A 26302-nucleotide genomic window follows, 5' to 3' on the forward strand; every position below is an offset into this window, starting at 1 on the left:
CATGAAGGTCAGACTCAGGTGTCCTAGTGCCTCTCTTGTCTGGCTGGCTCTTCCCCAGTGTCAGTGGCTTTGTCCCCAGTGGGTCACACCTCTGTAACCTCCTACCACTGAAGTGATAGGAATGGTAACTTTATCAAATAGATTTCCTCCTTTCTGCCCCCTTTGTCCTGTTGACTTAGTCAGTGACTTATACACCTAGGGATGTTGCCCTAGGGCAGTAATTGATAAGGAGAGAACCGCTGGGTTCCTTTAGTACCCACTCCCTTATCTCTGCTGATTCCCCCTCCCATCCTGCTGTGAGTGAAGAGGTTGAGCCTTATCAGATATTTCTGGTGCAACAAACACCCATGGGGTGATGGAGGGACCAAGTACACCTGCTCTTTCTAACCAAAGGTCAGTAACAGAAAAAAAAAAGTCTGAGATAAAAAATTAATGATTTCAAAACAGAGCCAAGTCCTATTTTTTCTAACAATTTGTAACCCAGCAGGCATCTTTTGATCTGTATAATGGACAGACTGATCAATGACTTTCCCAAAGTCAGAGGCTGTACTGTTAATTTCCCCCCTGATTTTCTCTTTAAAGGAAAAGAACAAGGGCAGGAAAAGGAAGGAGGAAGAGAAACTGTTTCTCGCATAAGAGTTATGTGGCTCTGTGATATAAATATAATGTGCAGGAAAAATATTTACATTAATTGTGTAAATACGTATGGTCCTCTTTGAGAATAGGACTTTATTAAAAAGAACCTGTCACTTTAAAAGGATTCACTGGCTCCTTAGTGTTTACTGAATTTCCTGACTGTATTTAAAATTTAACAAACATAACTTTTTAGGAATACATCTTTTTATTTATTTATTTATTATTTTTATTTATTTATTTATGGCTGCATTGGGTCTTCGTTGCTGCACATGGGCTTTCTCTACTTGCGGCGAGCCGGGGCTACTCTTCATTGCGGTACACGGACTTCTCATTGTGGTGGCTTCTCTTGTGGCAAAGCAGGGGCTCTAGGTGTGCAGGCTTCAGTAGTTGTGGCATGCGGGCTTCAATAGTTGTGGCTTGTGGGCTCTAGAGCGCAGGCTCAGTAGTTGTGGCACAAGGGCTTAGTTGCTCCGTGGCATGTGGGATCTTCCCGGACCAGGGCTCAAACCCGTGTCCCCTGCAATGGCAGGCGGATTCTTAACCACTGTGCCACTAGGGAAGCCCTAGGAATACATCTTTTATACAAGGCAAATCTACCAATGTAACCATCTGTGCAGAAAATTGCCAGAGATAGTGAAAGAGCAATGTCCCTTTGGCATTCCTCAGTGATAAATCAAACGGAAGCCAGCACCTTCACTTCTGAGTCATCCGGTCAAGCAGCCAGCAGTTTCACTGCTTTTTGGTTGTTGCTGTGCCCCACGGAGAACAAAGACCGAATGGCCTCCCTTCCCAGTTTCATGTCACAGAGGATGCGACTGTAGGGACACATACTTGCTATTGACCAGGGCCATCCAATGGGTTTTTCCATTTTTTTTCTTGAAAACATTCATTACTTAATCCAGGAGTCTCAACCTTGGCACTATTGATAGTTTGGGACAGAGAGTCCTTTGCTGTGGGGGGCAGTCCTGAGCACTGCTGGATGTTTAGCAGCATCCCTGGCCTCTACCCACTGGATGCTAGTGGCAAACCCCACTCCTCCCTTGTCAATGCCTCCAGACACTGCCAAACAATCGTCCAAATGTCCCCTGGGTGGGTGGGTGGGTGGGAGATCTTCCCAGTTGAGAGCCACTGACCTAGCCTATCTGAATGAGGCATCACAGAGGGGGTACCCAGGGAGTGCGTAAACAGTGCCCTCCCCAGGTGGAATCTGCAAGTGTCACCTGCTGGCTTATGCTAATACCAACCAATAAGGTTCAGCGTAGTGTATTTATTCATATCATTTTCACAAATACATACTTTAATACATCATTTGATTAAAATAGCTGAAACTCACTAGCATTAACCATACTGTGGTTGCTAAATTAATTTAGGACATCATTTAAGAAGTCAATACCCATGACACAGTTCTGTGCATTGACTAGTAACCTTCAACTTTCTATCAACTCCCTCTGATTTTTCCATCCTCCCCAAAGGCCATCTTGGTGGTTGACCCTCCATCACATTTATTCGCTCTTTGGCCAAGAACTTCTGAGGTGTTTCTCTGTGGTGGTCTTTGCTTCTTCATACCCTATCTAAGCCAGCTAGAGAACCAAAACCAAATACTTTTGTATTTGCCCCATAAAATAATTTGCTTTTACCTAATTGTGAAGCAGTTAGGTTTTAGCAACTTCTACAGTGGAAAAGAGACCAGTAAAGTATCCGCGAGGCCACTTACTGCAGAGGGGAGAGCTCAGCTAGAGAGAGGAAGCCTTAGTTCTTGGCCCAGTGGCCCCAGCATCACTGGGACCTTGGGGGAAGTTACTTCATCTCTGAACCTCACTCTCCACAGAAGTCAAAGAGAAAGTTGGATTAGATGGTATCTAAGGTTCCTTCCAACCTGCAGATTTTGTGCAGGGGAAAAAAGGCTACTCTGGCTTTTATCCTTCTCTTTCTAAAACTTTCTTGCCCCAAGGTCTGTGGATGAATGAGAGGGAATGTAGCTTTGCTGGCCCCTCCTCAGAAAATCTCACACTGACAAGCTGGGAATGAATGAGATGAGCATTACAGTGCAGAGCATCCCTTTAAACCTTATTTATTTGCATTGATCCATCAAGCTATGAGATAGCTCACATGTACTAGTGCACACAGCTCTGATTATCAGGAATTTGGCCGAAAGGAGCTGCCTCTGTCCCTGCAAATAAAATTTCAACTCAACATGAAGGACTCCTTTTTAAGCCTCCTCCCAATCTTCATCAGCATCCCCTTTGCCCAAGAAAAAAACCCAGAATTGTTAAATGTTGTGGGATTTTTATTTTTTTATTTCTATTTTTATTGGTGGGGACTGGCTAGAGGCAGTAGTCATTTACCACCCTATATGGAAGTGCTTTTGTGTTTTAAACATTGGGACAGCCACACTGGAGTGGACCGGGTGCATGTCAGCACTGGATATACCAGAGGATGTGTGAGGAGAAAGGAGTAACTCAAGGTCTGCTTCTACAGAAGCTCTAGGGGGCAATGCCATTAATGATCTGTGTATGCCCTGGCAAACTGGTTCCCTTCCTTGGGACAGGGGCAGGGGAATATCTCCACCATTTGGGGGCAACACAAATCTCATTCTCTGTCTTAATAAAGGCATCATCGAACAAGACTCTATACATTTTATAAACAGTCTTCGACCTAAAACTTAGCTTACTGACCTAGGGCAAATGAAAGAGAGGTCCAGAACCTAAAAATTGAATCGTCAATTGCCAAGAAATCAGACAGACAGGGTGTTCTTTTTATAGCTATCAAACTCAAGAAAACTAACCTGTGACAAACTAACAGAACTAAATATGTGCAGGGAAAAAGGTTTGCTTCTCAAATATTATGGCAAAGAAGCAAGAATTCCTGGCTGCAGAGAGTTTCCTGTTCGGGAGTGCTAATGACATGAGGCCAATTAGAGACAGGCTGGCGATGGCTTTGTCTGTGCCCTTCCAGATTCTAGCTGCACACAGGAAGGTCGCAGGAAGCTGCTAGAGGCCTCTGCCCCAGGTTGAAGTCACTGAGATGCTTCTGCTCTGTTCATGTTGGGTGCTTCCCCTGCTGCATTTTTATTTTTGGCTCAGGCAATGACCTCAGATATTTCACTAGGACTGAAATTCAGGCTTAGTTTGGTTGGCTCTCTGACAAGCGAGAGACAGGCGCACAGAGCAGGGTAGAGCTTTGGCTGATTTCCACTCAGTAGAGCCCACAGCGAAAAGGGTGGGGTGCAGAAATAAGTGCACGTTATCAGGCATGCGAGTGCGGTTTGGTGTATGGCTACTATGTAAGACGCCCCATAGGGTCACCAGATATTATTGGTTTTTCCAAGAAACCATGATGATTATTTAAATCCCTTAGCTAAGGGAGGTAGTTGTTGGGGCCTGGTTATTTGAATGTTTTGGGTTGGTGTTTTCTTCTGTTCTTCAGGAACTGAATGTAAGCAAACAATTTATAATCTGCTTAAATAGGAAATCAGCCAATATCATATACAGCATATGCCTGCATGTGTGTGTGTATATGTGCTATGTATGTGCTTACATACGTATATGCATGCTGTTTAGAAGAATGCACAGAACATGTTATTAAACATTCAAAGGTAAAATGAATTAAATCTGATTTAAACAGATGACAGAACCTAACAGATTCATCCATTTGCGGGAAATAGAGCTAAAATAAAGAAGTGTTAACACATAATTTCAGTAAGAAACTGATTATGGTTGGTGCTAATGGGTGGGGAGGGTCCAAGATTCACGGCTGCTGCCTGGCGCACCACCTCCAGTCAAGCCTTGTGCCAGGAAATCCACACTCTCCAGATGCCCCTATACTTTGCCCCAGGAGAAGCAGTTGGGAAAGGGAGGAAGAGGCAAAGGGTCTGGTAACGGATTACAGAACTCTCCCGGCTCCTTGCAGAGCGAGGGATGAACTGCATTTGGGTCTATCACATTTAGGGTTGTTCACTGTGATTTTTTTTTTTTCTTTTTTTCGCTGGGGGTAGGGAGGTGGGGACTGAAAAGGTATTCATAACGTTTGACTGGAATTATATGAGACTATAAAAGATCCAGCTCCTTTGGCTAAATGTCTGGCAGATTGAGGCATGTATGTGCTAATTTGTAAATCTATTCTAGTAGTTCTGCTTCGTAAAATGCACATACAGTAAAATCAAATTAGATATTTAAATTAGGCAATATCTGTATGGCCCTTTGCCCCTATTTTTATATAAATTATCCTTATAATAGCTCTCCAATTTGTTTTCCCTTCTTTAAATAAGTCCGTCAGTCAGTAAATAGATAAAAATGAAATGAAATACTAAAATAACTGGTGGCTTATCTGGTCCCAGAACTAGTAAATGGTGATCAACTTGGGACTTGATTCCAGTCTTCTGACTTAAATCTGGCCCTCTGTCCCCAGTTACTAGCCACATGGTCCTTTAAGTTATTCAGTATATCCCCATATACCTGCTAAGACTCAAATCTGGGAAGAACAATTGGTATGCCCTGCAATGATCTTTTTATTTACATTTTAATCCCTGAAGTTAATTAAGGAAGGTTCTTCCCCCCGCCCCCACCCCCCGATTGTAGCCCACAAAGCATTTGGCTTTCACAGGTCTTGCACTTTTAGTTTGTAAACCAAGCTCAGCTAATACGTTTGACAAGTGCTTTACTTAAAATCTTGGCTTTGAAATAGAATGTAAACAAGGGTTAATTAATTCATTTGTCATTTTTGCTATCCTGCTGGGGACAATAACTCACCATTATCTTTAGTGCAAATGCTTCTTGCTAATTTGCAGGTGGTGACAGGACTTCTCAGTAATACTCTATGTATGTAAAATCATAATAGATTTGACCTGAATGAAATAGTTTTTTGGGGATAGGGAAAAACTGGAATTTCTGACACTTCTAAGTTTTTTTTTAAATGGTTCACCTGGCAGTTAATATCATTCTCAACAGACAAATGTCCATCACTTCTTGGGATTACTTGAGGATTTAAAAATTTTCTATAATATCTGGAAAAAGTTAGAATATATCATAATTGTACCCATTAAAGAACCATAAATAAGAGCAATGGCTTTCTGTAAAAATCTCTAAAGTAGTTCAAAACACCTAAGAGTCCAAGAGATGTTTAGAAATGTCTTGCTACATCTAAGACAAAGGCAGTAAATATAAGAATTTATTAGGCTAATGCAAATTTTAAAAAATTATCTTGGCTTATATATGGACTTATGTTAATTCACCAGCCTACCTTTATAATGTAAAACTGAAAAATTTAACTGTCAAGTTGTTGAAGTAAACCTCTTTAAAAGAAATAGTAATTTATAACGATGGTATCTAAGACTCTTGAATGGGATTTACTTGTATTTAACATATTACATTTCAGTTCCTCAAAGCACTAAGACACTTAATGGAACACAAAAGAAACTGTCAAGCACGGGTACATTAGAAAAATGCAGAAAAGTTCAGAAGGTAAATCTAATTTTATAAACAGCATGATTAGTCGCTTAGGAATAAGTTAGTGATGTAAATTTAAAAGGAGAAAGGCATTCAAATAAAAGACCCAAAGTGTTTTGGCATTAATTTACACTGTTCCCCTATTTGTCTCTTCTCACCAATACATTCTCTACTTCTCTACAAGACAGTATTACATCATTTTCTAATACTCAATGTGTTCTAGGTCAATGGTTCTAAAAGTATGGTCCGTGGACTAGCCAAACCAGCATCGCCAGAGAATTTGTTAGAAATGCAAATTACTGGGTTCCATGCCAGACTTACTGAATCATAAACTACAGAGTGGGGCTTGTCAATCTATGTTTTAACAAGCCCTCCAGAGAATTCTGATGAATAAGAAAACTTTGAAAACCAATGCTCTAGGTCAATCATTTCCAAAGACAGCTGGGCGGTCTAATATATTAGACAGGGCTGTTCTAAACACTTAGAACAAAAACATGGACTTTGCAAAATGAAATAGGAAGTGATGTTAATTACTGTTTCTACATAGGGCTTTACATTTCATATCTATTAATATTTTCCCATAGCTGATATGTAAGAATCTCATTTTAGTTTGCTTTCCTTAATTACAATATGGAGTTGTTCTTGTATTTATTGGCCATTTGCATGTTTTTTTCTGTATACTGGTTTGTGACCTTTGCCCATTTTCTAATGACTTTTATAGATTTTTTTATATTTAGGAAATTAATACTTTGTCACATGTGGAAAATATCTCTCCAAGTTTCCTGTCTACATTTGCCTTTATCTATAAAATTTTAGGCATTTAACATTTTAAAGATGTATTTAAAAGCATTTTGCTTTCATGACTTCTGGGTTTGTGTCAAGCTTGGAGAGACCTTCCCCACTTTAAGATGACAAAAATATTCACCCATCTTTTCTTCTAGTACTTTATGGGTTTTGTCTTGTTTCATTTTTTTACATTAAAATATTTGATCCAGTTGGAATTTATCTTGATGTAAGATGTATGGTAAAATCCAGCATTATTTTTCTTTCTCCAAATGGCTATCTGATTCCCAGTTCCTTTTCTGGAATGATCCATTTTTGTTTCACTAATTTGCTGTGCTACCTTTATCGTGTGCTAAATTCCCATATTACCTGGGTTTATTTCCATACTTTCTGAAATCCTATTCCACTGATCTATTTTCCTATGCCAACACTATACTGTTTAATAATACATTTGTGTATCTGGTAAAAACAGTCTCCCTTCAAGTAAACAACTTTAGAGTTTGTAACCCTAAAGAGTTATAACAGTCTATGTTGGATATATTAGCAAAGTTTACTGCTGCCCATCTTTATGTTAAATGAAAGAATTTGAAATGTAAATAATCAACCAATTAATTAAATTTATATTGTAGTTTTATTTCTTAAGTTTATTTAAAAAGAGATGCACCTGTATAAGCATCTCAGGTGGTCAAGAACCAGTTCTGACTTTAGATGTCTGACTTTTTGAACATCTCAGTTTTTTTTTTTCATCTTTATATAGTGTCAAAGGTATTGTTTGACTTTTGGTGGGTTAAACTAACAGACTGTTTACATGTTTATAAAATTAGGAAACACTGTTTAATTGTTCAAAAATGTATAAACTTCTAGTAATTAAAATTATCCTAATGTGCTTGAACCAAGCATGTATTGGAAAAATAATGCAATAATGCTTAAAACCTGGTACTATCAACATATAGTAACACTGAATGAGGGAAAAAGGCAAGAACAACAAGGCCTGTTTTGCAGCCCCTTTGATTCGGTGAGAACATTATTTGGAACCTTTGCTTCCACTCTGCATATTAGTAAAAGCTGGATGGAACTGATAATCACAGTAATAAAAAGTTATGAATAGTTATGCTCTATACACAAGCAATAAACAGACATGTAAGGCACCTGAAAGTCACTAAAAATTTTCTTTCTTTCAACACTGCACTGTGTATATTCATAAGACAGGACTAGGGTGAAGGTTAGGTGGTAGTATATCAGCAAAGGCAACTCTCAAAGGGAGCAACGTGCTCCCTCACTGGGGGAAGCCAGTGGTCACTCACTGATTAGCAATGTGCTTGCTAACTAATAAATAAGCCTTTTCTCTTTCATTGCCTCTGGGAGGTGGCTTGGGCAAGCTGTCCAGAACCCTCAGTGAGAAAAACTGAGGTGAGAAACTTTTGTGGGGTTAGGCCCGGAGAAGGGTTAAGTACTGCTCTTAGGTACTTTCTAAGTATTAAGGGTCCCCTGATTAGGTCTCTCTCTTTTAAACAGTGGACCTTACGTACCTCTCAGGAAAGCTGAAAGCAGAGGAAGGGAAAAGTCACCTTGCGTGCTTGCTGCTTTGACATTCACATCACTTGTCCCTAAACCCCTGAATTGGTGCCTATTTCTGATACTGCAGGAGAACCATGCCCCCCCCCCACCAGTTTACCTCAGGTCTCACTCTCCCACCCTAAGTCTATCCTTCCTCTCCTTCCCTGCCCCCACCTTGTCTTCCCTACTGCCAAGGAAAATTTGCTTGTTTCTTCATCCTCAATTCTGAAATTTTTCTTTCCAATCATTAATGTAAGCTGCTTTCCCACCTAAGTCTTTTAATTTAAATTTCCTTTCTCCTCACCATCTCTTTCTAGAAAAAAAATGTTAACGCCCCTCGTAAAGAAGAGCTTTAAGATACTTCAACCTCCCCGCTCTCAAGGCCGAACTAGATCTTTTAGTTTAAGTTATATCAGTCCAAGTTAGTGGCTTCTAACGTTTCCAATGCAGTCTTTAAACCAGCCACTGATTCATTATTTGCAAGCTAGTCTACTATGTTACTGGTTTTATAAAAGGCAATCCCCACATTTCTGTTTTTCACATGAATTACCTCTTTTAATGCTCTCTTGCCCTGTTCTCTCATCCACAGGTTACAAACTTCTTTCCATTAATTTTGGTGAGAACACCCATCGCCACTGCCAACCGTCACCAGAAGTAAGTGAAACTAGTTGAGGGTACGTAGTTGTCTTTTACCCTCCTAGGATGCTCTGTGCTTCCCTCAAATTTTAGCCTAGTGCTCTGACAACAGGGTGAGGCAGAAAGGGTACCGCACTGGGGTGTGACAGCCTGAATCTCCAGCTAGCTATGGGTGTGGTGTGGTGGGGGACACTGGCTTCCATGGGGGTGTGGAGGAGGTGGGGAAGGGGTGTGTGTTGCAGGACGTGGGGGTGATGGGCAAACGACTGCTAAGCTTCCCGCGTTCTACGCTCTGATATACTTCATTCCAAATACAATAGCAACTTTTGTATAGAGTGTAAACAGCTACGAACTGTGCCTTTATCTCTATTTTAAGTACTCTGAAAGAATCAGGAACCAAACAGATGATTATTAATGGTAGCTATAGATGGCACAGGCAGGTATTTCCTGATGCAGCATTGAGCGGTTTAATATTCAGAATACTGAAGATGTTTAATAAAGACATGATAATGCACATTAGATGCTGAAGTAAAAACAAAATGACGACTTAAACAGGTTACTATCTGTACTCCCGTAATTAGTTGGATGAAAAAAGTCTCAAAATATCATAAATATATACTGACAAAACCAAGATACTGTTGTACCTCTTGTAATTCTAAAGCACAAAAACAGTTCATTTCAGAACATATTGCTCAGTCTGAAAAGTCAACATTTTTTGTATGGAAAGGTAAATACTCCTTCTCTTCCCTATTGTGTATTCAGGTTACTTATTTACAGTCCCACGGGGAAGGAAAAAGCTCACACTAAGAAATGACCTAAAAGATGTTTTGAAAATTAAGTTATCCGGGTAGCTTAGCAAAGCTCAAATCTTTTACAGTAAAGTCTCCATTGGGCCAATAAAACACATCTGTCCCTAATATATAATAGAATGTTAGCTATCACTCGATAAAGTCAGGTCTCTTGGTGATGTCTACATTTAAACAGACAATTTCCCTGAAATTAGTTTAAAAGCTATTTAAAATAAAAGAAAATACATTGATAAGTACAGATTTGAAAAACTAAAGTAAACCATCCATTCATGAATTATTTATTGAGCATTCACTATGTGCTGTTCTAGATGTAGAGGATGGAGCAGTGAGCAAAACAGAAAAAGTCCATTTCCTCATGGATCTTACATTATTTCAGAATGGTGGACTGAATCAATTTGAATTTATATCTTAATCCCTTTGGGTGAAATGTATCAAAAAAATCAGTCAACTTCACTGAAAACGTTATGACAAACCATCAAACAGACTAATACAAAATGCTAAGCAACGGAGCTGAAGTAAAGCTCTTACAAGCTCTTACTTCTTTGGTCAATAAGAGCTTAAAACAGTGTCATACGCCTGATGTGTAGATGGTGGGGCAGCTTGTTAAAGGTCACACAGCAATTTAGTGGCAGAGTTAGGAATGACATCTAGACTTTCGTATTCCCAGTGCAGTGATCTTTCTGTGGACTAGCCTGCCTTTACTTATGGATCTTGGTAATTTTAGAGCCAATTAAATTTTTTTTTTCCTGTAAAAGTACCCATCAGTGGAAGCGTATAGCTTAAATACGACTATTTTCCTGGTTCTAATATGATGTGATAAAAAGACTGGATATAAAATTATGTATTTCATACAATCTCGATTTTATTAAAAAACATATGCATACGTATGTATGGAGAATTTTCTTCTTTATACTTTTATGTACTTTATTTAATTTTATTATTTATTTATTTTTTTTTACTTTCATATATTTCCAACACTTTCTATAATGAACATCAACTTAGTTTATAATTGGAAAGTTAAAACAAGCGTTAAATAAGTTCTCCCCCTCCAAACCACAAAAAATTAGGTTGTCTGAAACGCTTAGAGATAAAATGATTAACATAACATTAGCCAGACACCTAAGTAGAAACTTGGTAAGAAATGTGTCTGGGGGAGACAACAGCCATCTATTCAAGTGACCAAATGGCTTCAAAAATCAATGTCGGCCTCACCAGCTAGGACTGTGTTTATAAATACACAGAATTTATCAAGTGGCTTAATGGCAAAAAGGGTCAGGTCAGCCCTGAGGATTTCACAAAAGTCTCGTGTGTGTTAGCAGACGTTCTGAAACATTTTGACATGTGAATATAGGAGCCACCAGGCCAAGGTAAAATGTTATTTACCAAGTTACTCTTTGACCAAAGTTTAAAAGCCAAAAAAACTAGCATTGCGCTCGAGTTTTTACCAAGGAGAACCTTCACTGACTCAATAAATACATTTAGGAACAGGCAGTCATGTAGCCTAAGGACAGCTGAATTCCGTCTTGTAAGTCACCCCCTGCTCCTGCCACTCATGAAACCTGTGCGCTCTCTGGGTTTCAGTTTTTCTATGCTAAAAATGTCTAAATGGTCTCCACAGGCCCTTCCGACTTTGTTAGTTTTGATTCTAGAACAGAGGCAGGAGTCTTGCCCTTCACCATCAGAGTTAGAGAACAATGGAGAAAGTTCCTCGATATGCTCCTCTTCAACCCGGGGGCGGGGGGGAGAGGGGGAGAGAACACTAAGCAGATGGAAACTACTGGTTCCTCAACAAACACACCTATGAAGAGGAGTCCAAATTCCCTCTAGCTGCTGGGAGGATCCCACACCTCGTTATAATACTTGCTGAGTGGCTGCTTCCCAAGAAAAGCCACAGAAAGGAAATATCATTAAAAAAGCATATACGCATTGAGGGAAGCTGTTCCCTCCCTAAAGCCCAACCTCGCCAAGGCTGTTGTTCTCTATTGTGGAACAGGATGTAACAGGACTGCCAAGCACAGCCCACAAACCTGCTAATTAGGTGCACCGACAGTGTTTGTTTTGGAACCATTTACCAACAGAGGAATGTGTCAGGATGATTAGTGAAAAAAGGGTATGTAATGTATGTGTATTTGAGTCCAGATGAGGGCATAATCCAGGTATTCAGTCTGTTTGTGCAAGGACTCACAGAAATGAAGCCTGAGCAAATAGGAAGCCACAAGGAAAGATCAGCTTCTGGGCAGTGCTTCTCTCTCCTCCTCTTCTGGAGCTTTCTTCTACTCCCCCAACTCCCACCAAAAAATTCCTGCCTAGACATGAAACTCTCTTTCAAAAACTGACAAACTATTGTATAACTGGCTGCCCAGGAAAATGGAAAAGGCTTTGTAAGGCTGCTGGCAAATCTGGGGTTTAATGATTTTCTAGGCACAGAAGTGGCAACCTTAGGCAAAGCCGTCTCCACATTTACCTTCCATGAACAAATCAAAGGAAACTAGGGCAATGGAAAACACAGCTCTTAATGGACTGCTCACGTTGTGCTGGGAATTGTGCATCTCAGCATCTTCTGTGTGAAGAAGTAATTCTATCCTTCACAATACAGTTTTTTTTTCTCTTTTTAAACAAACCTTTTTAAGGTTTGACTACAATTAGTTATTTGAAGCTTCATGTGTACATGAAGCTTAAAGGAGGGCAGAGGTGCCAAGACAAAGCACAAAGTCCACGCCCCAACAAGTTCAGGTCCTCAGGGGCAGGGTGGTATGAATAGCTGTGAGGTGCAAAATGACAAAGGCCAATTCCAGAGGTCAAGGTATTGGGAGGAGTCTCCATGCTCTTCAGTACAAGCTAGACATTTCTGGAGTTTGGTCAAGATGGATGAAAGCGATGGGGCTTGAACTGAGTTCTTTGGGAGACCTTTTTTTCTGTAAGCTAACCTGACAAAATAGATTTTAAAAGTGAAAAACAGGACAAGCCCTCTTAGAAACTCACTTGCTATGGACTTTTCCATGAGGCCAGTGTTCGTTCTCAATAGACAGGTATAGGAAATGTTCTGTGAACGTGTGCAGACTGGATGTGGTGTCAGAGTATGTTAACTCAACTGGTAAGAGTTTGATGTTGATAAATTCAAGGTCCTGTGTGCAACTGTGATTTCTTGGAGAGGAGGAAGTGGTCGACTATTGTATACAAAAGGAAAACTACCAAGTAATGCTCAGTCTGCTTCTCCAAACCCCCAGAACTTTAAAAAAAAACCTGTAACCCTTTTAGAAGAGTAACCACTGAGCTGCAGATGCCCTAACACAGGAATAACATGTGCTCGGGGATGCCTTCCTAGGACAAGTGCACGTTGACCTCCATAGGTCAACACTCACGCCAGAGAAATATTTGAAACGGCAGGTCAGTTGCTTCAACCTTACATATAAATCTGTAGTGTTACTTCAGACTTTTACCATGCTCCTCTATCCTCACAAGTATTTTTTTTCCAGATTTATTGAGATATAATTAACATATAACATTGCATTAGTTTTAGGCGTACAGCATGATGATTTGATATATGTACATGTTGCCAAATGATCGCCACAATAAGTTTAGTTAACATCCATCACCTCACATAGTCACAAAAGTTTTTTTTCTTGTGATGAGAACTTTCAAGCTATAGTTTCTTAGCAACTTTCAAATATATGATACAGTATTGTTATCTTTAGTCACCACGTTGCACATTATTCATCTTATAACTTGAAGTCTGTACCTTTTTGACACCCTTCACCCATTTTGCCCCTTCCACACCCCCTGCCTCTGGCAACTGCTAATCTGTTCTCTGTATCTATGAGTTTGTTTTTTTTTAGATTCCCCATATAGGTGAAATCATATAATATCTGTTTTCCCTGTCTGATTTATTTCATTTAGTGCAAGTATTTTAAGTTCTCTTAACCAGTTTTTTAAAAAAGCATTGTCAGTGTTCTTAATGAACGCACATAATATATTTGGGAGAGTTGAACCAAACAGCAAATAGTTATGGAATGCCTACTATATGAAACACACCAAATTCAGTATTAATATATAATCTTCTTATAGCACTCCTACATCTAAATACAGCCCCGAATGGGAGCGGGGTCATAAAGTCTTGAAGTGCAGTGTTTTCCATACTGGAAAACCTGTGGGGATGGCTTGTATATGACCTGAAAAAATCAAAAAGGCTGAATGGATCAGACACAAAGGATGGAACTGATTTATGATAGCTGGTATGTTTGCAAGTCCCATGTTAAATGCGTGCTGAGTGTTTTTAAGATGAAGTATTTATGTACTTGTGATTTGGAAACATTTCAAGATTCAGGACTGGCATCTTCACAGAAATGTGTGAAGCAGGATGGTCTCCTTAGCAGCATTATGTCCTTAATAACAAAAGAAGACCAGTGATATGTAGAGATGTTGGAAAGAAAGCTGGATAGGATTTAAAAAAAAAACCCCAAAAAACTAAGTCCTGGGTCATTCGGTGGATTTATGTGACGTTTTTCCTTTTATATTGATTGTTTTCGCTTAATCCTTAGGGCAGTATCAGTCTAATCTTCTGATTTGTAATTCTGAACATTTAGAGCCCTTATTTCTGATTCTCAATCAAGGAGGGCATGTTTTGTCCTTCCTATTTCCCCAGGATGTGGAATTGGACACTTGTTTTAACAGAATGTTCCTCTCTCCTAGGGCTGAGCTTTCCTTTTAGTCCCCTAAAGGGTAAAGGCTGGATTAGGCTTAAGTAAAGCAGTTTTGTGATTCTGGGTCTTCCTATTGTATTTAAAATCTTGCAATTTGGATTTCAGTGTTTTCCTATTTAAAGGAGAGAGGTAGGTATTTAATCTGGAGTTTGCCTTCATAAACCTGATTAAGGCCGGTCCTTAGCTGCACAGGTACCCCTCACGGACCTGGCCTGCCTGGGCTGCTCAGAGGTGGGAGCCCTGCTGTGGTCCCCTTTCCCACGCCCCCTCACAACAGCCCCTCGGCCACCTCACGAAAGAAAAGCAGAGCTTTCCCCTCCCCAATTTAACTCTGGCTCACTGCTCCAAGCACAAAAACTTCCAGGTTGGCAAATAAAGGGAAAATTGTAAATAACAATTTTGGGGGAGGCTTCTTTTATTTATTTATTTTTTAAAATTTTATTTATTTATGGCTGCATTGGGTCTTCGTTGCTGCGCAGGGGCTTTCTTAGTTGTGGTGAGCGGGAGCTGCTCTTCATTGCGGTGCGCGGGCTTCTCATTGCGGTGGCTTCTCTTGTTGAGGAGCACGGGCTCTAGAGCGCAGGCTCAGTAGTTGTGGCGCACGGGCTTAGTTGCCCCACGGCATGTGGGATCTTCCCAGACCAGGGATCGAACCCGTGTCCCCTGCATTGGCAGGCGGAATCTTATCTAATGCGCCTCCAGGGAAGTCCGGGGGAGGCTTCTTTAATAGCAGAGGTACATACAATTTTCAAATTTCTTTCGGGGGGTATGCTGCAAAAACAGTTTAAGGACTACAAGTACAAAAAAAACCCAGTGATGTATAATGAAAAAAGCATAGGTTTTGGAGTCAGATATATTTGGGTTCAAGTTTTGGCTTTATCTTTTGGGCCAAGTTAATTGCCTCCTCTGAACCTAGGTTTCCTCATTATTAAAATAGATGTAATAATACTCCCTCAGAGGACTAGCATAAGAATTAAATGATGAGATATGTAAACTGCTGGCACCAGTACTAGTAAATATTAGTGCCATTCCCCTACAATCCCAGAACATTCTCTATGTCTGCCAGAGATGGTGTTCTAAAAATTAATACTAGGGCTATATTTCTAAATTATACATTCATGAAGTTTCCTCCTGCATAACAATTCATTTATAGGAAAAGAAAGTCTCAAGGGTTGACCAATGTTTGCTATGTGGTCATAATCAAATAAGCATGTTAAAACCGAGTGTATTCTAATAGTGAAGTGCATAAATCGGTGCTTTAGAGCTCAACATGGAGCTCTGTCATATGTTCAGAAATTGTGGAACGTCTTTCTACCCACAATATACGTCAGTCCCCTTCTTGGAGCCCCAGGTCCACCCCCTCTACTGTGGCTCCTCCCACACGTAACACAACTGCCTACTGGCTTGTCTGTCTCTTACTAGAGACTCTCAACTATTTGCGAGCAAGGAGCATGCCGGGTTCACTCTGTGTCTCTAGAACCCAGCCCAGTGCACAAACATAATATGTTCAATGAATCATTTATTGAAAGAAAGAATAGTTCTAATGCTTGTGGAATGTTCTTTACTGAATTGTAATTATTGCTATTCACATGATATTTGGATCTGAAAGGACATTAAATATAGTTTGGAGGGTGCAGAGGTGCTGAATTTAGCAAGATGGTCAAGGAGGTGCTAACAAATTCACTAAATACTAAATTTCTAGGATTTTTACATACAGATTTTTAAAACGTATTTTATTATGGAAAATTTCAAACATATTCAGAAGTAGAGAGGATAGTATAATAAACCCCTGTGTACCGAGCACCTAGCTCCAACAATTATCTATCCCTTTCATCTATATTTATCGCCTCCCACCATCAGATTATTCTGAAGTAAATCCGATGCATCATTACTTCATCCATAAAGATTTCAATTATGCATAGATTTAAAAATTTATCCCACAATTCAAATTTACTTTTATTTACCCACATTTATTTATTCAGTACATCTTTATAGATATGTTTTAAATCTGCAACTCTATTTCTGACTAAAGTTTTCCTTCAGTAAATCTTTTATTAGTGTTTCTTTTTGTCCTTTTCCATTGATGTGTACAAGCCACTCCCAGTGTTTAACTGGAAACTGAACACGATGGGAAAGCACAACAGGCTCCTGGAAAGTATTATCCACCTGGAATTCCAGGAAGGCAGGTCAGGGCCCCTTCGGACTCAGACATTTGTGCAAGCTTGGAGAACTGCATCTGACCAAGGGAGAAACAGAGCATTCTAACTAGCTACGCATTCTTTCCTACTGGGTAAAGGCCCTATGAGCCCATAGATGTGCTAATGTGGTCATTTTGCTTGTGAGAATCCAGCACCTCTGATCATGACCACAGATATCTTAGAGGAGGGATCTTTTCCTTCTGAATGTGACTTAGAATCACAAGGGGAGTCTTTGAAGATACAGATTCTGGGGATTTAAAGAAGCCAGGTCTCACAGGAGATTCTGATGTGCAGTGAGAGGGGAGTACCTCTGTCCCTGCAAAGGACAAGTCCTGGGACTGAGGGCTTTAAAAATGTGTGCATCCCAGCACCCTGATCTTGGTTTCTAATATTCTCTATTAAAAGGAACCAGGGCTCCTTGGAGAGGGCTTCCCTGGTGCCGCAGTGGTTGAGAGTCCACCTGCCGATGCAGGGGACGCAGGTTTGTGCCCCGGTCCGGGAAGATCCCACATGCCGCGGAGCGGCTGGGCCCATGAGCCATGGACGCTGAGCCTGCACGTCTGGAGCCTGTGCTCCACAACGGGAGAGGCCACAACAGTGAGAGGCCCGCGTACCGCAAAAAAAAAAAAAAAAAAAAAAAGGAACCAGGGCTCCTTGGAGAAACGGCTGCTTCTAGGATTAGGGCAGGAATTATATAAGATGAGCCTGGAGCATCTGACAGTGCCAGAAAGTGTTGCGGAGCACAGGCTCCGGACGCGCAGGCTCAGTGGCCATGACTTGCGGGTCTAGCCCCTCCGCGGCATGTGGGATCTTCCCGGACTGGGGCACGAACCCATGTCCCCTGCATCGGCAGGCGGACTCTCAACCACTGCACCACCAGGGAAGCCCCGAAACAAATCTCTTATGCAGAAGAATTCCAAATAATTTTGTACATACTGCACCGACAAAGGGATGGGGTGTAACTCCCCACTGCTTAAGTATAGGCTGAACATACTGACTTCCTTCCAGAAGGAAAGTATGGAAAGGGGATGGAGTGGGTGGCGGGAAGAGGAGTAACTTTAAAGTGGAGACACTTGACACAAAGACTACAGTGATAGGTCACGTTCATAGTACGAACCCATGATATGATATGATGAAAATGACACTGCTGCTGTGTTCTTCCTCCCAGACCCACAGAACCCAGTCTAATCATAAGAAAAACATCAAGTATATCCCAATAGAGGTATTCTACAAAATACCTGACCAGTACCCCTCAAAACTGTCAAGGTCATAAAAACAAAGCCTGAGAAACTGTCACCGCCAAGGAGCCTAGGGTGATGTGACAATTAAATGTAAGGTGATATTCTGGAACAGAAAAGGACACTGGGTAAAAACTAAGGAAACTGGAAAAAAAAACTATGGACTTTAGCTAATAATAATGTATCAATATTGGTTCATGAATTGTAACAAATGTACCATACTAACATAACTGGGTGTAGGGTATAAAGGAACTCTCTGTACTATCTTTGTGATTTTTCTGTAAATCTAAAATTGTTCTAATAAAGTTTTTGAAAACTTTTCAGCCTTGATCTTTGAGTCAAATGTTCAGTTAAATGAATTGTTTTATTTTAATAGATTTTATTTTTTAGGACAGTTTTAGATTTACAGAAAAATTGAGTAGATACAACAGAGTTCCTGTATTAGTACCGCCTCTCCCTGAGTTTTCCGTATTATCAACATCTTGCATTAGTGTGGTAAGTCAGTTACAATTAATGAACCAATATTGATATATTAACTGAAGTCTGCAGTTTAAATAAAGGTTCATTGTGTGTTGTACAGCTCTGTGAGTTTTGACAAATGTATGATGTTATGTGTGCACTATCACAGAATCATATAGAATAATCTCACTGCCCTAAAAATTTCCTGTGCTTCAGCTATTCGTCCCTCCCTACCTCCTCTCAAACCCCTGGTAATCACTGATTTTCTTACCATCTGTATAGTTTTGCCTTTTTTAGAACATCACAGATTTGGAATCATATAGTACGTACCCTTTTCAGATTGGCTTCTTTCACTCAATTATAAGCATTTAAGTTTCCTCCATGTCCTTTTGTGGCATAATAGCTCATTTCTTTTATCCCTGAATAACACTGCACTGTATGCCTATACCACAGTTCATTTATCCATCCACCTGTTAAAGGACAACTTGGTTGTTTCCAGTTTTGGGTGCTTAGGAATAAAGCTGCTATAAATACCCATGTGCAGGTTTTTATGTGAATGTAAAGTTATAAACTCATCTGTTACTTGAAGGTATATTGGGTTTTTTTTTTTAAATTTTACTTTATTCTATTTTTAACACAGCGGGTTCTGATTAGTTATCTACTTTATACATATTAGTGTATATATGTCAACCCCAATCTCCCAATTCATCCCAACACCCGCTCCCCACCCTGGCCCCCCACTTTCCTCCCTTAGTGTCCATACGTTTGTTCTCTACATCTGTGTCTATTTCTCCCTTGCAAACTGGTTCATCTGTACCATTTTTCTAGATTCCACATATATGTGTTAATATACGATATTTGTTTTTCACTTTCTGACTTACTTCACACTGTATGACAGTCTCTAGGTCCATCCATGTCTCTACAAATGACCCAATTTCGTTCCTTTTTATGGCTGAGTAATATTCCATTGTATATATGTACCACATCTTCTTTATCCATTCATCTGTTGATGGGGATTTAGGTGGCTTCCGTGACCTGGCTATTGTAAATACTGCTGCAGTGAACATTGGCGGGCATGTGTCTTTTTGAAATATGTTTTTCTCTGGGTATATGCCCAGTAGTGGGATTGCTGAGCCATATGGTAATTCTATTTTTAGTTTTTTAAGGAACCTCCATACTGTTCTCCATAGTGGCTGTATCAATTTACATTCTCACTAACAGTGCATGAGCGTTCCCTTTTCTTCACACCCTCTCCAGCATTTCTTATTTGTAGATTTTCTGATGATGCCCACTGTGACTGGTGTGAGGTGATACCTCACTATAGTTTTGATTTGCATTTCTCTAATAATTAGTGAGGTTGAGCAGCTTTTTTATGTGCCTCTTGGCCACCTGTATGACTTCTTTGGAAAAATGTCATTTTAGGTCTTCTGTCCATTTTTGGATTGGGTTGTTTGTTTTTTTAATACTGAGCTGTATGAACTATTTATATATTTTGGAGATTAATCCTTTGTCTACTGATTCATTTGCAAATATTTTCTCCCATTCTGAGGGTTGTCTTTTCATCTTCTTTATGGTTTCCTTTGTTGTGCAAAAGCTTTTGAGTTTCATTAGGCCCCATTTGTTTATTTTGGTTTTTATTTCCATTACTCTAGGAGGTGGATCAAAAAAGATCTTGCTGTCATTTATGTCAAAGAGTGTTTTTCCTGTGTTTTCCACCAAGAGTTTTATAGTGTCTGGTCTTACATTTAGGTCTTTAATCCATTTTGAGTTTATTTTTGTGTATGGTGTTAGAGAGTGTTCTAATTTCATTCTTTTACATGTAGCTGTCCAGTTTTCCCAGCACCACTTATTGAAGAGGCTGTCTTTTCTCCATTGTATATCCTTGCCTGCTCTGTCATAGACTAGTTGACCATAGGTGTGTGGGTTTATCTCTGGGCTTTCTATCCTGTTCCATTGATCTATATTTCTGTTTTTGTGCCAGTAACATATTGTCTTGATTACTGTAGCTTTGTAGTATAGTCTGAAGTCAGGGAGTCTGATTCCTCCAGCTCCGTTTTTCCCCTCAAGATTGCTTTGGCTATTCGGGGTCTTTTGTATCTCCATACAAATTTTAAGATTTTTTTTTCTAATTCTGTAAAGAATGCCATTGGTAATTTGACACGGATTGCACTGAACCTGTAGATTGCTTTGGGTAGTATAGTCATTTTCACAATATTGATTCTCCCAATCCAAGAACATGGTATATCTCTCCATCTGTTTGTGTCATCTTTGATTTCTTTCATCAGTGTCTTGTAGTTTTCTGAGTACAGGTCTTTCACCTCCTTAGGTAGGTTTATTCCTAGGTATTTTATTCTTTTTGTTGCAGTGGTGAATGGGATTGTTTCCTTAATTTCTCTTTCTGATCTTTTGTTCTTGGTGTATAGGAATCCAAGAGACTTCTGAGCATTAATTTTGTACCCTGCAGCTTTACCAAATTCATTGATTAGCTCTGGTAGTTTTCTGGTGGTATCTTTAGGATTACCTATGTATAGTATCACATCATCTGCAAACAGTGACAGTTTTACTTCTTCTTTTCCAATTTGTATTCCTTTTATTTCTTTTTCTTCTCTGATTGCCATGGCTAGGACTTCCAAAACTATGTTGAATAAGAGTGGTGAGGGTGGACATCCTTGTCTTATTCCTGATCTTAGGGGAAATGCTTTCAGTTTTTCACCATTGAGAATGATGTTTGCTGTGGGTTTGTCATATATGGCTTTTATTATGTTGAGGTAGGTTCGCTCTACGCCCACTTTCTGGAGAGTTTTTATCATAAATGGGTGTTGAATTTTGTCAAATGCTTTTTCTGCATCTATTGAGATGATCATATGGTTTTTATTCTTCAATTTGTTAATATGGTGTAGCACATTGATTGATTTGTGTATATTAAAGAATCCTTGCATCCCTGGGATCAATCCCACTTGATCATGGTATATGATCCATTTAATGTGTTGTTGGATTCCGTTTGCTAGTATTTTGTTGAGGATTTTTGCATCTATACTCATCAGTGATATTGGTCTGTAATTTTCTTTTTTTGTAGTATCTTTGTCTGGTATTGGTATCAGGGTGATTGTGGCTCATAGAATGATTTTGGGAGTGTTCCTTCCTCTGCAATTTTTTGGAAGAGTTTGAGAAGGATGGGTGTTAGCTCTTCTCTAAATGTTTGATATAATTCACCTGTGAAGCCATCTGGTCCTGGACTTTTGTTTGTTGGAAGATTTTTAATCATAGTTTCAATTTCATTACTTGTGATTGGTCTGTTCATATTTTCTATTTCTTCCTGGTTCAGTCCTAGAAGGTTATACCTTTCTAAGAATTTGTCCATTTCTTCCAGGTTGTCCATTTTATTGGGATAGAGTTGCTTGTAGTAGTCTCTTATGATGCTTTGTATTTCTGCAGTGTCCACTGTAACTTCTCCTTTTTCATTTCTAATTTTATTGATTTGAGTCCTCTCCCTCTTTTTCTTGATGAGTCTGGCTAAAGGTTTATCAATTTTGTTTATTTTCTCAAAGAACCAGCTTTTAGTTTTATTGATCTTTGCTATTGTTTTCTTTGTTTGTATTTCATTTATTTCTGCTCTGATCTTTATGATTTCTTTCCATCTACTAACTTTGGGTTTTGTTTGTTCTTCTTTCTCTAGTTCCTTTAGGTGTAAGGTTAGATTGTTTATTTGAGATTTTTCTTGTTTCTTGAAGTGAGCTTGAATTGCTATGAACTTCCCTATTAGAACTGCTTTTGCTGTATCCCATAGGTTTTGGATTGTTGTGTTTTTGTTGTCATTTGTCTCTAGGTATTTTTTGATTTCCTCTTTGAATTCTTCAGTGATCTCCTGTTTATTGAGTAACATATTGTTTAACCTCCATGTGTTTGTGTTTTTTATTTTTTTTCCCTGTAATTTATTTCTAATTTCATAGTGTTGTGGTCAGAAAAGATGCTTGATATGATTTCAGTTTTCTTAAATTTACGGAGGCTTGATCTGTGACCCAAGATGTGATCTATCCTGGAGAATGTTCCCTGTGCACTTGAGAAGAAAGTGTAATCTGATGTTTTCGGATGGAATGTCCTATAAATATCAATTAAATCTATCTGGACTGTTGTGTCATTTAAAGCTTGTGCTTCCTTATTTATTTTCATTTTGGATGATCTGTCCATTGGTGAAAGTGGGTGTTAAAGTCCCTTACTATTATTGTGTTACTGTTGATTTCCCCTTTTATGGCTGTCAGCACTTGCCTTATGTATTGAGGTGCTCCTATGTTGGGTGCGTATATGTTTATAATGGTTATATCTTCTTCTTGGATTGATCCCTTGATCATTATGTAGTGTCCTTCCTTGTCTCTTGTAACATTCTATATATATATATTTTTTTTTTGTGGTACGTGGGCCTCTCACTGTTGTGGCCTCTCCCCCTGCAGAGCACAGGCTCCGGACGCACAGGCTCAGTGGCCATGGCTCACGGGCCCAGCCGCTCCGCGGCATGTGGGATCTTCCCGGACCGGGGCATGAACCCGTGTCCCCTGCATCGGCAGGCGGACTCTCAACCACTGCGCCACCAGGGAAGCCCACATTCTATATTTTAAAGTCTATTTTATCTGATATGAGTATTGCTACTCCAGCTTTGTTTTGATTTCCATTTGCATGGAATATCTTTTTCCATCCCCTCACTTTCAGTCTGTATGTGTCCCTAGGTCTGAAGTGAGTCTCTTGTAGATAGCATATATATGGGTCTTGTTTTTATATCCATTCAGCAAGCCTCTGTCTTTTGCTTGGAGCATTTAATCCATTCACATTTAAGGTAATTGTCAATATGTATGTTCCTATTACCATTTTCTTAATTGTTTTGGGTTTGTTTTTGTAGGTCTTTTTCTTGTCTTGTGTTTCCCACTTAGAGAAGTTCCTTTAGCATTTGTTGTAGAGCTGGTTTGGTGGTGCTGAATTCTCTTAGCTTTTGCTTGTCTGTAAAGCTTTTGATTTCTCTGTTAAATGTGAATGAGATGCTTGCCGGGTAGAGTAATCTTGGTCGTAGGTTCTTCCTTTTCATCACTTTAAATATATCGTGCCATTCCCTTCTGGCTTGTAGAGTTTCTGCTGAGAAATCAGCTGTTAAACTCATGGGAGTTCCCTTGTGTTATTTTTCGTTTTTCCCTTGCTGCTTTGAATAATTTTTCTTTGTCCTTAATTTTTGCCAATTTGATTACTATGTGTCTCGGCATGTTTCTGCTTGGGTTTATCCTGCCTGTGACTTCCTAGGCTTGGGTGGCTATTTCCTTTCCCATGTTAGGGAAGTTTTCGACTATAATCTCTTCAAGTATTTTCTGGGGTTCTTTCTCTCTCTCTTCTCCTTCTGGGACCCCTACAATGTGAATATTGGTGCATTTAATGTTGTCCCAGAGCTCTTTTAGGCCGTCTTCATTTCTTTTCATTCTTTTTTCTTTATTCTGTTCTGCAGCAGTGAATTCCACCATTCTGTCTTCCAGGTCACTTATCCGTTCTTCTGCCTCAGTTATTCTGCTATTGATTCCTTCTAGTGTAGTTTTTCATTTCAGTTATTGTATTGTTTATCTGTTTGTTTATACTTTAATTTTTCTAGGTCTTTGTTAAACATTTCTTGCATCTTCTTGATCTTTGCCTCCATTCTTTTTCTGAGGTCCTGGATCATCTTCACTATCATTATTCTGAATTCCTTTTCTGGAAGGTTGCCTATCTCCACTTCATCTAGTTGTTTTTCTGGGGTTTTATCTTGTTCCTTCATCTGGTACATAGTCCTCTGCCTTTTCATTTTGTGTATCTTTCTGTGAATGTGGTTTTCATTCCACAGGCTGCAGGATTGTAGTTCTTCTTGCTTCTGCTGTCTCTGAAGGTATACTGTTAATCGTCTAATATGTGGGTATTTTCCAGGTATCTTTCTGTTATGGATTACTAGTTTAATTTCATTATGGTCTGAGAACATACTTTGCATAATTTCTATTCTTTAAAATTTGTCCAGATGTGTTTTATGGCCCCAAATATGGTCTCTCTTGGTAAATATTCCATGTGAGCTTGAGAAGAATGCAAATTCTGTTGTTGTTGGATGAACCACATGAATTGACATGGATGTCAATTAGATTCACTCAGTTGATAGTGTTTTTTAGTTTAACTAAAAAACTCACTGATTTTCTGCCTACTGGATCTATCAGCTACTGATAGAGTGGTGTTGAAGTCTCTAACTATAATAGTGGATATATCTAAATAGAACAGTGGATTCATCTGTTTCTCCATGTAGTTCTATCAGTTTTTGTCTGATGTATTTTGACTCTTTTGTTCATACACACGAAGTACTGTTATGTCTTTTTGAAGAATCGACCCGATTATCATTGTGTAATGCCCCTCTTTATCACTGTGTAAAAGATAGTATTATTTCTTTAAATATTCAACAAAATTCACCAGTGAAGCCATCTGACTATTTCATGGGAAGATTTAAAGTAATTTAAGATTACTATTTCAATTTCTTGTTGTAGGTCTATTCATATTTCTATTTCTTCTTGAGTCAGTTTTGGTAATTTGTCTTTCGAGAAATTTATCCATCTTATCTAAGTTATCTAACTTGTTGGCATGAAGTTGTTTATACTACCTCTCTAAAATTTTTTAAATTGCTGTACCCTTTTTCATTCCTGATTTTGGGAATCCATGTCTTCTCTCTTAATTTCTTGGTCAGCCTACCTAAAGGGTTATTAAGTTTGTTGATATATATTTTTTTGATATTTATTTATTTTTGGCTGAGTTGGGTCTTAGTTGCAGCACACAGGATCTTTTGTTGTGGTGCATGGGATCCAGAGTCCGTGGGCTCTGTAGTTGTGGCACACAGACTCCAGAGTGCATGGGCTCTGCAGTTTCGGCATGTGGGCTCTCTAGTTATGGCTTATGTGTTCAGTAGTTGTGGTGCACAGGCTTAGTTGCCCTGCGGCATGTGGGATGTTAGTCCCCTGACCAGGGATCGAACCCGCATCCCCTGCATTGGAAGGCGGATTCTTAACCACTGGACCACCAGGGAAGTCCCTGTTGATCTTTTCAAAGAACTAATTTGTGGTTTCATCAATCTACTGCTTTTCTGTTTTTTACTTCATTGATATCTGCTCTAATCTTTATCCTTTCCTTCCTCCTGCTTGCTTTGGATTTATTTTGCTCTTCATTATCTAGTTTCTTAAAGTGGAATTTTATATTATTGATTTGAGACCTTCTTTCTTCTTTTCTGATATAGGTGTTTATAGCTATAAATTTCACTCAGAGCACTACTTTAGCTGCATTCCATACATTTTGATATTTTGTATTTCATTTTCATTCATTTACAAATATTTTAAAAATTTCTCTTGTGGTGGATTTCTTCTTTGACCCATGAGTTTTTAGAGTGTATTATTTAATTTCCAAATACTCTGGGGTTTCCTGGATTTTTTTTTGTCTACTGGATATCTTAATTCCATGTGTCAGAGAACATATTTGGTATGGTTTCAATCTTTTAAAATTTACTGAGACTTCTTTTATGGCCCAGAATATATGGTTTATTCACTTGGAAGCTTTTTTTAAATTTAATTTTAATTTTTTTATTAAATATTTTTATTGCAGTATAATTCACTCTTTTAAAGCATAAAATTCACTGCTTTTTATTGTATTCACAAGACTGTGTAACCATCACCATTATCTAATTCTAGAACATTTTCATCGCTCCCAAAAGAAATCCATACCCATTAGTAGTTACTCCCTTTTCCCCTTTCCCCAAGCTCTAGGCAACTACTAATCTATTTTCTGTCTCTATGGATTTGCCTATTTGGAACA

General features: G+C 39.1%; 1 protein-coding gene across 7 annotated transcripts in view; it reads right to left on the reverse strand.

Moving 5' to 3' along the window:
* PLEKHM3 (pleckstrin homology domain containing M3) overlaps nucleotides 1-26302 on the reverse strand; it is a 193118-nt gene that overhangs the window by 9519 nt on the left and 157297 nt on the right. Inside the window, exon 9 of one of the 7 annotated variants that reach the window (XM_081242665.1) lies at nucleotides 16358-16801. The exons of the other annotated variants lie outside the window; for them this stretch is intronic. Coding sequence (XP_081098791.1) covers nucleotides 16753-16801 — 49 coding nt within the window. The 3' untranslated portion in view covers nucleotides 16358-16752. Of the gene's footprint in view, nucleotides 1-16357; nucleotides 16802-26302 lie in introns of those variants that run through there. 7 annotated transcript variants of the gene reach the window in all.

This window comes from Mesoplodon bidens (genome assembly GCF_964165515.1).
Source record: "Mesoplodon bidens genome assembly, chromosome: 8".
In the NCBI taxonomy this organism is placed as follows: domain Eukaryota; kingdom Metazoa; phylum Chordata; class Mammalia; order Artiodactyla; family Ziphiidae; genus Mesoplodon; species Mesoplodon bidens.